This window comes from Anopheles cruzii, chromosome X (genome assembly GCF_943734635.1).
Source record: "Anopheles cruzii chromosome X, idAnoCruzAS_RS32_06, whole genome shotgun sequence".
Lineage (NCBI taxonomy): Eukaryota > Metazoa > Arthropoda > Insecta > Diptera > Culicidae > Anopheles > Anopheles cruzii.
This window is the reverse complement of record NC_069143.1, coordinates 357503-369976: the sequence shown is the minus strand read 5'-3', so window position 1 is coordinate 369976 and position 12474 is coordinate 357503. Positions and strand designations below refer to the sequence as shown.

At 48.4% G+C, this 12474-nt stretch overlaps 1 protein-coding gene across 1 annotated transcript; it reads left to right on the top strand.

The window, feature by feature from the left end:
- Positions 1-4517: 4517 nt before the first annotated feature.
- On the top strand, positions 4518-10094 carry LOC128272275 (serine-rich adhesin for platelets). Its single transcript, XM_053010089.1, has 5 exons — positions 4518-4880; positions 4946-5565; positions 5651-5911; positions 6053-6322; positions 6395-10094. Exons 1-5 carry the CDS (start codon positions 4518-4520, stop codon positions 10092-10094), a joined length of 5214 nt encoding a protein of 1737 aa, XP_052866049.1.
- Positions 10095-12474: the final 2380 nt, after the last annotated feature.

Sequence of the window (12474 nt, the reverse complement as noted above, 5' to 3'; positions counted from 1 at the left end):
ACTTTTAGTTTACTGTTTGGTATCAAAACCTGCGCTCGCTCAGGGTCAACGTCAATGGGGATTGCAATTCCACTTTTATGATAGTGCCGATCATCGCTATGACAGCGGGAAGTGCAATCCTGCATGTGTAATCCTACTGTGGCCAGAAAATAATGGGAAACGGGTTTCTTTGACTATCGTGGTGTGGTGAATCATGAATTCCTTCCAAATGGCCAAACTGTCAACAGGGTGTTATGCGTCGTTTGCGTAATTCTGTGCGCCAAAAACGACCAGATTTGTGGATGGACAATTCTAGGTTTTTGCATCACGATAATGCACCGTCTCACACTGGAGGCGCAATTCGTGATCGTTTTGTCACAAACTCGACCCATATCGTTCTACAACCACCATAGTCATCTGATTTAGCACCAAGGGACTTCTGGCTATTCGTGTAACTCAACAGGTCCCTCCGTGGATACCGTTTTGAATCTATAGAGGCGATAGAAAACCGAACGAAGAACGCATTTAAGAATGTAGCGGAAGCGGACTTTGCAGCATGTTTTGAAAGCTGCGACAAATGTTAACACTAGTTTATTGAGGGGAATGAAATTAATTTAGAAGAATAAAAGTTTCTGACTTACAAGCCAATTCTCGTTATTTTTGGCCACAGTAGTATATCGAGGAACAGTAGAAATCAGTTGTTGGGGCGTTGGTGCTTTCTAGTTGGTTGTGCGACCTGTTGCAAAGTGTTAGAAAAAGATTCAATTCAACGGACTCGATGGGGAAAATGCTATACGGTTTGGGCGGCGTGTTTGTTGGCTGCGCCAGCACATGTTGAGCCCTGCCCCCTGACCCTCTCAACGTTGCCTGCTGGGGTTGCCCCTGAACCCTTGACTAGCGCTACACAGTCTCGGTGTATGGAGGATGGAAATTTCTTTGACCGCAGCGAGCCGCCCCGGACTGACCGAAATGACGGTTGAGGCGATCGTCTTGTTGCGCGGCGTTTTTGATGACTATTTATTTTAGTCATGTTTTATTAGAACTTCGAATTAATTCGCACGGAATCCGGGAATTACCTGAAAGATGGGAGAAAAACGACGACCAACGACGGATAATACTTTCGTTAAAGTAGTCATATGTTTTGTTGTTGTAGTTAGGCCACAATTGTCGAATCAAAACCGTATGAATTCAAAGTCCTAATATTGTTTTAGTAATAGTCGTATAGCTCTGCGACTTAATGTCTTGTAGTATTTTGTTTCCAAATTCATCTGGAAATGTCGGTGCCTTTGAGGGTGCTTTATTTTGATATTCGAGTGCACATGTTTTTAATACCCCCACTTATTTTGCGACCGAGGTGCTATGAAGTATTGTAAAATCGGTCTTGCAGGCACCCACGCCACGTGCTGTGGGCGCATATGTTTTGATTGTGTTTCAGAAAATTTGACAAACAATTTCGCTGGGCGATCTGCTGCCCCTCTCCACACCCCGGCGACTGTAGGGAGATGGACAAAACCTGTGCTAAACATACAACTGTTTGCAGTGAAGGGACTCTAGCAGGGTGCGAATGGCGGCTGCCGCCAAAGTCAAAGAATATTGAAAAACATTAGATTGACGAAAACATTGCCGGCTGTTTTTGCTTGCCGCCTGTGTGCATTGCTATATTACTACCCGTTGCTCGAAACGCCCTACTGGGTCTGGCTGGGAAGGAGGAGGTGTTTTGGGGAAAACTTTAAGAACATGGGTGCCTGTGCAGTTCACTGCAGTTGCACCACGGCGTGATACGGTGACGAACGCATCAAAGTCAGTTGTCGAATCCATCATCCAGAGTTAACAAGCAAATCATAGGTTGAAACTTGGATCGCGCCTAACTTACGTGTGTGTTCTCTGATCGTGTGTGATTGTGTGTGGTACCTACGAATATCTTGATCGCATAATGTTCCGCGGATCACACGGTGTCCAAAAAAGTGGGCAACAACGCGGTGGTCGTCCGCCGCTTTTTGGAGGCCCGACTTCGCGGTATTTTGATCGCATAATGTTCCGCGGATCGCATAGTGTGCCAAAAAGTGAACAACGACGCAGTAGTCGTCCGCCGCTTTTTGGGGGCCCAACTTCGCGGTACTTTCGGATGCTCCAGGTAAGCCTGATGCTGTCCAGTCTCGTCTCTACTTCCGCACTGGAGGCTGTTGGAGGGTGTTGGCTGAAACAAGCAGTCATAGTTAAAGCTTCACGACACTCTTATCATTTATATTTTTTTGTCTTATAAATTCATCGGGTATGACGTATGGCCACCTAATTAATGTTTTGGGCATCCTCGCTGGTTGGTCCAAATGATCTACGGACGAACCTCGAACGCATCCCATTTCTTTCAACCTCACATGAGGCGACAGTCAATCAGTCTCTAGGTATTACCATCTCTAGTGGAGTCTATAAACTAAAACCTGACCGTTGGTTTACTAGTAGATGGCCCGAAAAAGCATCATCCGAGCACCAAGTTTAACTACACTGCTTTTCATAATGATAGTCTCACCAGTTTTGTAAGACTGAGGCTAAGATAAAACGCTGACCCTATTTTTCGTAGATAAGGAATCAATTAGTTTTGCAAAAGAAATAATATCCATTGTTTGGTTTTCCGAAATAAACATTATTTTGACTTAGGGAGCCAAAAATCGAAAAAACGGCGGTTTCAAAATGATAGCCTCAATTGTAAAAGTTAGTCCTAGTCCAGTCCTACTAACAGTAGTTGAATTATCAAGCAACTGAGTTTTTTTTAAATTTCAGTAGTCTCGCACATTTCCTGTAGTCAATTGGCCGTTTTGATCAAAAATGGGTTGTAGAACTCAATAAGGAGAAGGCGAAAAGGGAAAATTGAAGCGTATCATAGTGTTGGGAAGTCAAATCATGAAATAGCCTCATTACTGAAACGATCTCCAAAGGTTGTCAAAAATTACTTGAAAGATCCATCGGAATATGGGACTCGTCATGGAAGGAATATGGGAATATGTCATGGAAAGATGGATTGAATTATGTGAGCTATCGATACATTGAGTTTGCCAATATTTGAATTTTTTTTAAATTCAGGTCATTTGGAGTGACAAAAAAAAATTAAATCTCGATGGGCCGGATGGTTTTTGCCACTACTGGCGAGATTTGAGACGGGAACTTCGTTTTTTTAGACGACGGAATTATGGCGGAGGTTCCACAATGGTATGGGGTGCGTTTAGCAACCAAGCTAAATGTAATTTAGCAATAGTTCCTTCACGAATGAACAGTGAAGGGTATATGGCCATTCTGGAGATTAATTTAATGCCATACCTGCATCGTTTCAACTACCACCAGCTAATTTTCCAGCAGGATAATGCAACTGTCCATGCAAGGAGAGCAACAAAAGCTTACTTGGAACATTTGGGAGTAAATTTAATGACCTGGCCGGCTTTTTCTCCAGATCTGAACCCTATTGAGAATGTTTGGGGAATTCTAGTTCGAGAGATCTATGCGGATGGCAAGCAGTACGAAAACATACAGACGCTTGAAGTGGTGATTAGAAATGCTTGGCGTTCTCTGTCGATGAACGTGCTAAAGAGCCTATCCGGAAGTATGCCAAAACGTATATTTCAAGTAATAAATCGTAGTGGAGAGGCCACCGATTATTAAAACATCAAAATTTTCATTCATTTTTACTGGGTGGCCCTATTTTCTTGAATAATACATAATGAGGCTATCATTTTGAAACCACCGTTTTATCGTTTTTTGGCTCCATAATTAATTTTTTTTTTCGGAAAACCAAACAATGGATATTATTTCTTTTACAAAACTAATTGATTCCTCACCTATGAGCAATAAGTTCAGCGTTTTATCTTAGCCTCAGTCTTACAAAACTGGTGAGCCTATCATTATGAAAAGCAGTGTATTTCTTAATACAATCAAGTGTTTCAGTTTCACAAAACTTCATTCTCAAACACATTTTTGCATTTTGCATTGCCAAATTTTCGTAACCAGAGATCTTCAAAGATCCAGAAATTTGATTAAAATATCGACGAAATCAAGAAAATCAAGAGAAATGAAAAGAATGAGACATTCGACGAGCATGTCGTTACATGCACACCTGCACGCCATCAATTTCTATATAAGGCAATGGGCCAGAGGTGGCCGTCTGTCGGTTTACTAAACGCTGGCTCTAGCAAGGCATTGCTAAGATGCGTATATCGGATTGCGGAAGAAGGTTTCGAAAAAGTTATACGAATAATATTTTAAAAGCAGGCTAGCTGCTGAATGGCTCGATTCTAATTCGTTGATATTTTTACGCTTATGCTACTTTCCATTCATCCCTGATTTCTGGTTTTCTTTACATGTTACTCGCAACATAGCCGAGCAGTAGCGTTGAATATGAAACTACGGTGGCAAATGTGGATAACAGGTGAGAAGAAAGCAGTATATTACTAATCGTACATGCAAAGCGGAAAGCGACAACTACAACCTATTATTTCCGCACATTTTGTGGCAGTGGATGTCAACCCGTCGACTGTGGCTCGCCTGCCTTAATGCTAGCGTCCAGCGATTGTGTTGGTGCTGCGGCCGAGGACCCGCTCAGCAGCATCACAGCAGTCGTCGACGGTATCACCGGCAGCAGCAGCAGCAGCAGCCGCAACAGGGCCAATAGCATTATCAGCCTCCAGGCGCGCGAATCTAGCCAGTGCGGTCTTTCCTCGCTACAAGAACATGGAGAAAGCTTGGAAGAAGGGGCCATCGATGCTGACGATGGAATCGGTCCTGGTGCCGAAGATTCCTCTTCTGTTAGCCGCCCAGCCTCGTCCTGTAGCAGCTCGTCCTCTTCCTCCTCCGACATCCAGCAACACCTGCAGTCAATGTTTAACCTGCTCCGGAAGGAGGAAACGCTCAAGATGGTAAGTATGCCTAGTCAAAGCCTTTTTGGCGGAGGAGCTTACCTTTCCTACATCGATTCTTCCAGGCTGTGAAGTTGGAGTCTCTGCGACCGGGACGCACGAGATATCTGGTCGTCGTTTCACGCACGGTTTCTAGCAAACGGCTGACGGGCTTGGGAGGAGCCGCAACCTTTACTGTTTTTCCCTCTAGTACTGTACCACCTGCATGGCAATCTACTTCTCCTTCGTCACCTTCGCAGCATCTATCCAGTCACCCCAGTTCGGCATTGTCCGGTTTCGGTGTAGCTCTGACCGCCGGAGAAGCTTCGTGCGGCAACGTTCAATGTGATAATAACACTAGTACTAGCCTAAGTAGTAACCCGATAGCGGCGGGGCCATCGGTAGAGGTGGTAGCCCCGGTTCCGGTTGGACTACCAGCACTGATGTCCGCTGCCGCCAGCAGCGATTACATCGACATGAGCCCTGCCTCGCGGTCTGCCAACGTTGCAAGCACAATGCCTGCTGGCACTGCATCCAGCAACTGTGCCCCAGTCGCTGGACATCCGAGTCCCGCCGGCACTTCCGCTCCAGCCAACAAGGACACTGTCGAGTCCTGCTTGCTGGGTATAGACTGCACCGAGCGTACAACGGTCGGGTTAGTGTTGAAGGTTCTCGCGGATACCTCTATACGACTGGATGGTGACGGGTAAGCCTCTTCGTCCATCTAAATATTAAATTACATTACATTCAAATGAATCGATCTCGATCGCTCTCCCTCTTCGCCGCCTCAGCGGTTTCAGTGTAAGCTCCTGTGGCAAGCAGCACATATTCAAACCGGTGTCGGTACAGGCGATGTGGTCTGCGCTGCAGTCGCTACACAAAGTGTCGTCTAAGGCGCGGGAGCACAACTTTTTCGCGGGAGGCCCATCACACGACTGGGTAGCCCACTACGAGGAACACATCGACTCGGACCGTTCGTGCTTGAATGAATGGAACGCTATGGATTCGCTCGAAAGTCGTCGGCCACCTTCACCCGACTCGATCCGCAGCAAGTGAGTCACCGAGTGATCCTTCTCCCCGCCAGCAGTAACATTTCTTGCGATCTCCTATTTACATCTCTCCTTTCCTCTCGTTCTCTCTCTCTCTCTCTCTCTCTGTCTCTCTCTCTCTCTCTCTCTCTTTTCGAATCGAAGACCCACGAAGCGCGAAGAGACAGAGAGCGTGATAAGGTCGAAGTTGAAGGAGGTCATGATGTCCGTCGATTTGGACGATGTGACGTCCAAATTCATTCGCGGGCGGCTTGAGGAATTGCTCGATATGGACCTGGGCGAGTACAAGCCATTCATTGACGCCGAGATGCTCGTCATTCTCGGCCAGATGGATGCCCCAACCGAGATCTTCGAACACGTGTACCTCGGCTCCGAGTGGAACGCCAGTAACTTGGAGGAGCTGCAGCGGAACGGGTAAGTGAACTGGGCAAATGTGGATAGTTATCGAATGTCGATCTCATTGGGCTCTCACTTTCTTTCGAGCAGTGTTCGCCACATATTGAACGTGACGCGCGAGATCGACAACTTCTTTCCAGGGCTCTTCAACTACTGCAACGTGCGGGTGTACGATGATGAAAAGACGGACCTGCTGCGCCACTGGGACAATACGTTCAAGTACATCACGCGTGCCAAGATCGAGGGCTCGAAGGTGCTCGTGCATTGCAAGATGGGTATCAGCCGCTCGGCATCGGTCGTAATCGCGTATGCGATGAAGGCGAACGGTTGGGACTTTGAGCGAGCGCTGCGTCACGTGAAGGGCCGCCGTAACTGCATCAAGCCGAACAAGAACTTCATGGCCCAGCTTGAGACATACCAGGGCATGCTGGACGCTATGAAAAATAAGGAGAAGTTGCAACGCAGCAAAAGCGAAACGAACCTCAAGCTAGCCGGTGCCAAGGAGGGTCGCTCGTTGCCCGGCAGTGAACCGACACCCCTCATTCAAGCACTGAACGGTGGTAACGGTGGGACTGGATCCCGAAAGCAGACGGTGGTTTCTCAGCCACAACTTATCGGCGAGGCAAAGGCGGAACGAGCCGCACATGACGAAAGTGTTGCAGCTGATTGTCTGCGGGACGCACAAGCTTCGTTACCAGCGGCCACGCTTTCTGGAACTAGGGGACAACGGAGGCATAGAGAGGGTATTGAGCCACAGGAGCGGAGCCGCAATCGAACGTCCCGCTTTCGGAACGTGCAACAAAGTAATCACCCGGAAGCGATCGTTTTGCAACTTGCAGATGCATCGGGCAGTGCGCCACAGCAATGTTGCATGCGTTCCACCATAACCGGGGCGTCCACGCTGAATAAAGCCACGGCGCCGCGCCTGGCAGGCACCAAGCGCCACAAGAGCCTTTCCCCGGACACGCTCCAACCTCGCTGGCAGTCCGTCTTCGAGACCGGCGCCACGACACCCCTCGGGTGTCGATCGGTGCTCGACAGCGGCACTGGTTCGGGTGGTCGTCGGAAGCAACAAAGTTACTCGCTCGAGCATCTGCACGGCGCTGCCCCTGAGATGCGATCGATGGCGTCGGCCACCCAAAACGCCGAACCTAAAACGATCCGGATGCCGTGTGGCAATGGCCAAAACTATAGCGTCTCGCCCAACCAAATCGTGCACCTGCAGGATAAGCTTTCAATCGGCGGGCGGCGCAACGAGGCGGATCGCGCCGGTCCGTTTCGCTGGCTCTTCGAACCGTCTTCGGCGAGCGACGGCATGCAACCGCTGCAACTGGACGCTGAGTTTGCTTACATTTCTAACGTTGACGACCACCGACCACCGGCAGTCTGCACTTCCACCACCACCTTGTCCAACACAGCTTCCGACGCAACTGCAACGTTAACGTTATCGCCAGAGTCATCCACAACAGTGCCATCAGCGGCGTATATAGACGAGCAGCCCGTGGCCTCCGTCAGGTCGATAGTCAGTGATCTGGAGCTGAACAGTGACGATTCCGCTACCACTCTTCCAGCCAGCGCAACCGCCAGTGGCAGTATTCCGACTGCACCGCCATCACTACGGCAAGCAGAAGGTAGCGGCGCCGGCAGCGGAGGCAATTCGGCGATACCGATTGGTTCGATGGCGGCAGAAGCAGCAGCGGTCGCAGCCGCAGCGGCTGCCGCCGGTGCTAAAACCAAAGAACAGCCGGCCGTAGGGACCAGTCCGGATGCATGGGTTCTCGCGGACGATCCGGGCGAGGGTTTGCTGCCGCCGCCTACCATCTGCTGGACTTCCTCAACCCAGATCATTCAACAGTCTTGCACATTGCCAGCCTCGGAGGAACCACAACCGGTGCCCTCTGTGGCGCGGCAGGGTTCATGGAGTAGCTATGACGCAGGAGTACCCGGTACCCTCCTAACACGAAACAGTTCCTGGGGCCCTTGCGACGCGCCACCTCTAGCTATGGGCGAAGCACCCGACAGGCCTGGGTACAGGGCTGGGGTGCGCGAGCCCGATACCGAGTGGCTCCCGCATGCAATCGATAAGGACGGAGAGATTCCGTGGTATCCAGGAACGGTGAAGCGCACGAAAGAGAAGATCGAGGAACGTTCCTCCGGTGCGTCGAGCTCTGGGTCTGGCCAAGCAGCGAACATTTCGGCGTCTTCCTCTTCCGCCGCCATTAAGCGCGTTTGCAGCGAACGGTTGCAATCCGCCATCAACCTATCCAAAGGTTCGTTGACCTCGGGAGGAGATGCCGTCACCACGGTTCAACCGGCGCACTCGTCTCTCTCATTCGCCCCTCACAAACTGGACACCGAAATCCCAACAGACTCTTACACCGGCACTAACGTTGAAGAGATGGGGCTGGCTGCGTCCAGCAGCAACAGGAAGTGTGCCCGAAGTCCGCCCGACCGACTCGGTTCCGCAAGCTACGCACGTCTTTCTGCGTCGGCGCCGGACTCCTACAACCTGTACGCACCTCGCCCGTCTTATTCCAAGGGAACCAGAGACAGTGTAGAAGTGACGCCGGGTGCAGTGGGATCACTCGCGCTTAACGACCGCAACAGGCTACCAAGCCAGGGCGAGTTGGGCGTGCCCAAAGGGGGGCATGTGGAGAGGAAGAATGACGAAGAGTCGGAGATCGAAGAAGCAACGTATGAAGCGGCGTGGAGCGCCGTGGGCAAGGTACACAACTTGAAGATGAGCTTCGAGGCGAAGTCAAAGGACCGACGGCGCGGCGAGCAGAAAAAGATCCGCTCACTCCCCTCGTCCCCAGTCGCCGTGCATGTCGACATTGGGCAACCGAAGCTTCCAACATCCGGCACCGGCACCACCACCCAACTCGCGGCTACCCCGTCCGTCGGGTTCGTATCAACGAATTCTCGTGCACAACAACCGTCCCTATTCCGCCAACCATCCTCGGCTTCTTCCTCCTCTTCTTCATCATCATCGTCCTCTTCTTCTACCGGACCCTTCGCTTTAAACTCATCATCCGCGCCCGCCGCTACGTTGACTGCGGTAGCAGCCGGCCGCCGGCAGCAGCATCAGTCGGAGGACGGACTGGTGCGCGATCTGGTGGATCGCTACGAGGTGCACGTTCCGCGCTTTCGCACCACCATGCCCCGCCAACGGCCGCGATCCGTGTTCGAACCACTCAAAAGCAGCGCACAAACCGAAAGTAGTAAAAGTGGTTTCGCCGTGGGACCGCTTATGCTTTCGCACTCGACGACACTGATTCGCTCGGAAGATTTCTCCCGTCCACCCGTCCCACCGTCCGTCCCACTCGTTCGGGGACTGCTTCTACCACCCATCACCACCGCCATCACCACCACAACGACCACCGTTACCTCGGTCACCGGTAACACGTTGGTGCAACATCACAACAACAATCACATCGGCTACCAGCAGTCTGTCGCCGCGAGTAGCAATAATTACGTGAACAACAATAACAACAACACCGCCGGCGGCGGCGGAGGAGGAGGGGGAAAACGCACACAGCAGCACGGGCGGACGCATCCGCTGGCGAAAATCAACCCAACGAACACGAAGCATAACCACGTCCAGCCGTATCATCACAGCTTCCTTCAGCAGCAGCAGCAGCAGCAGCAGCAGCAAACGATGCCACGTCATCATCAACAGGATGCCGGAGCACAAGGCCAACAACGGAATGATACGGGTAGTACTTCAATCGAGGCCACAGCCCCGCCCGTTTCCGGAAATGTGACAGCCAATGCATACAACACCATGTAGCTGTTCATCGTAGCATGTGACCCTGCGAAAACAACACGATCGATGCCAACACTACTTTCAAGGACTCCGTATTTGGAGCTTCTTGGATTGGTTGACGACATCGGGAAACCTGTTATTGCACCATACTTAGAAGAAATGTTCTTTTCCTCTTCTTGCTACTAATCTATAACGTTTGTAGCCTTGCGTGGACTAGCTGCACTTGCTGGTAAATAAGCGCGCGTGGCGCTGCGTCTACCAGCTGTGAAGCAATAATTTTAATTTTCAGAATGTGAAATATCATTTCATTTCACTCCTAGAATGAACAAATGGCGAGCTGGGCAGAATCCCTAGATCGCCCTCGAGTGCTTTTTGAATGTAAAACGTCAAAGGGAGAGGCAAGTTGCAGTGCTTTTGTGATGTATGCTCTCCGTGTAATTACTTTCTTCTGTTTGTAGATAGGTTTGAAGCTTTCGCGACTCTTTTGTGCATTTGCTAAATATGAAAAAATTAAAACTCGATTTTAATACGGTTTGATCTAACATACAAATGATGTACCGTTCATTTGTACCCATAAGGGTTTCTTCTGAGTAACTTAAACGAAAGCGTATCACCTTCATCCTCTCCCATGTACCTTCCTCCCCTCTCCACCCAGTAACCACAATCTCCGGCCCTACTAAACTAATAAACCAATAACTTGATCTCTTTCGTTTGTTCGCAATTTATTCAAATGTTCATACCGAGCAATGATGCGCATAATCATTGCATTTTTTTAATACTGTAACATTGATTTTATGTGTTTATTTTACGGGAGCACTGCTCGTTCTTACAAATGAAAAACACCATGTTATGTTTTTTTTATTCTTTTAAATCTCTCTCTCTCTCTCACTGTCGGCCCCTATATGTAACGTTTTCAAAGCAATACTCTCTAAAAACAAATTCAAATATTCCTAGTCAAAGCAAATTGTGTTTAAGCCCCGAAGCAGCATAAAGCAAAGACGATACGGAAAGATATTTCCTCTTTTACATTGTTTGCTTGCTGATATCTATTACAATTATTATAAAGATAGTCATGTTTATACTGTTTGTGAAATTGTTTGATCGTGTTATATCTTTATGGGTTTTTGGAGCTTTTTCCCATGAAAAGAGCTACATGTTTGACGAGTTTTATCGAGTTCGCAAGCAAGAAAATCGCTCGTTCCACAGTCCATTGACGAAAGGGTGCATCATCGTCCCTGAAAAGAATCCTGCTCGAATGCCACAAACATGAGTTGAACATGAATTTTTAATACATACCGAATCAACACCTCCTCTTCTCCATTTTCTGCCTCGTCCTTTTCCTAAACTCTGACGCCCCCTTAGGATATCTCAATCAGTGGTATGCGTGGACACCATTCAATCAAAGCCTTTGTCTAACGTGCACCTTAGGCAAGTTTTTTGGGAACGTTCAGAGCCAAATCTAAAAGTGAGAAGGCTCTGTCAACAAAAAATCGTAGTGAGGTCATCGTTTCAACTTTATAGAATATTCTTTACATCGCCTGTCTGTCTACTGTAATTGCTGTTCGATTTTGTAAGCGCATGGTGTGTCAAGTACAATAACGAATCTATAGAAGAATTCTATGAAGGTGGCTCGGGGTTCCTGTTTAGAACTTTTGGCGAAGTGAAACCGTGTCCCAGCGAGTGTCCTAATGCATAAACCAAGAACTGACTATCATGATACCTAAAAGGGAAGGAACATATGTGTAGGCGGCGAGGAACACACACCAAGCAGAAACACGAACTGGTACTATCTATTTCCAATTCTTTTGGAGCAGTTTCTATCCTATTCTCAGATTGTAGAGATTTCGGAAAAAAACGCACGTAAACGGACACAGACTCCATTGGACAACCATATGGTGAAGATAGACTTTAACAAGCGCCCCAATTCCGCTTAAAACCAAGACAAGCTAGTAGAAATCTAATATTTTAAAAAAAATCATGAAACTGTATGTAGCACACAGCAGGAAGGAATACCGGTAATAGAAACAGTAATGCAAAACGGTAATGGAATACCAAGATGGTAGAATAGCCAAAAACTGTCAACCGGAAATAGGAAAACTGTGGAAAACAGAATACAAAATATACCTACCATGTATACATACTATGAACAAAACACTTTAATGTATCAGAGGCGATGTAAAGAGAAGAAAGGGACGATAGACCGGCAAGATGTGGACGAAGCTTGGAAAAACGCAGCCGAAACGAAGCAGATAAGAACTACTGTAAATGTTTGTATTTAAAAGTAAAAATGAAACAAAAAGTGCAAGTAATAAAAACATACAAATGAGTATTTTCAACTGAGCAGAACCAATTCACAAGTATTTCATTCGAAAATCGAAAATGATCCTGTTTGACTAAAAAGAAG

Excerpts from the sequence above, each read along its gene's own strand:
- LOC128272275 (XM_053010089.1), top strand. The coding sequence starts at position 4,518 with ATGCTAGCGTCCAGCGATTGTGTTGGTGCTGCGGCCGAGGACCCGCTC. Across the intron at positions 4,881-4,945 it reads AGGAGGAAACGCTCAAGATG|GCTGTGAAGTTGGAGTCTCT; the intron begins GTAAGTATGCCT and ends CGATTCTTCCAG. Across the intron at positions 5,566-5,650 it reads ATACGACTGGATGGTGACGG|CGGTTTCAGTGTAAGCTCCT; the intron begins GTAAGCCTCTTC and ends TCGCCGCCTCAG.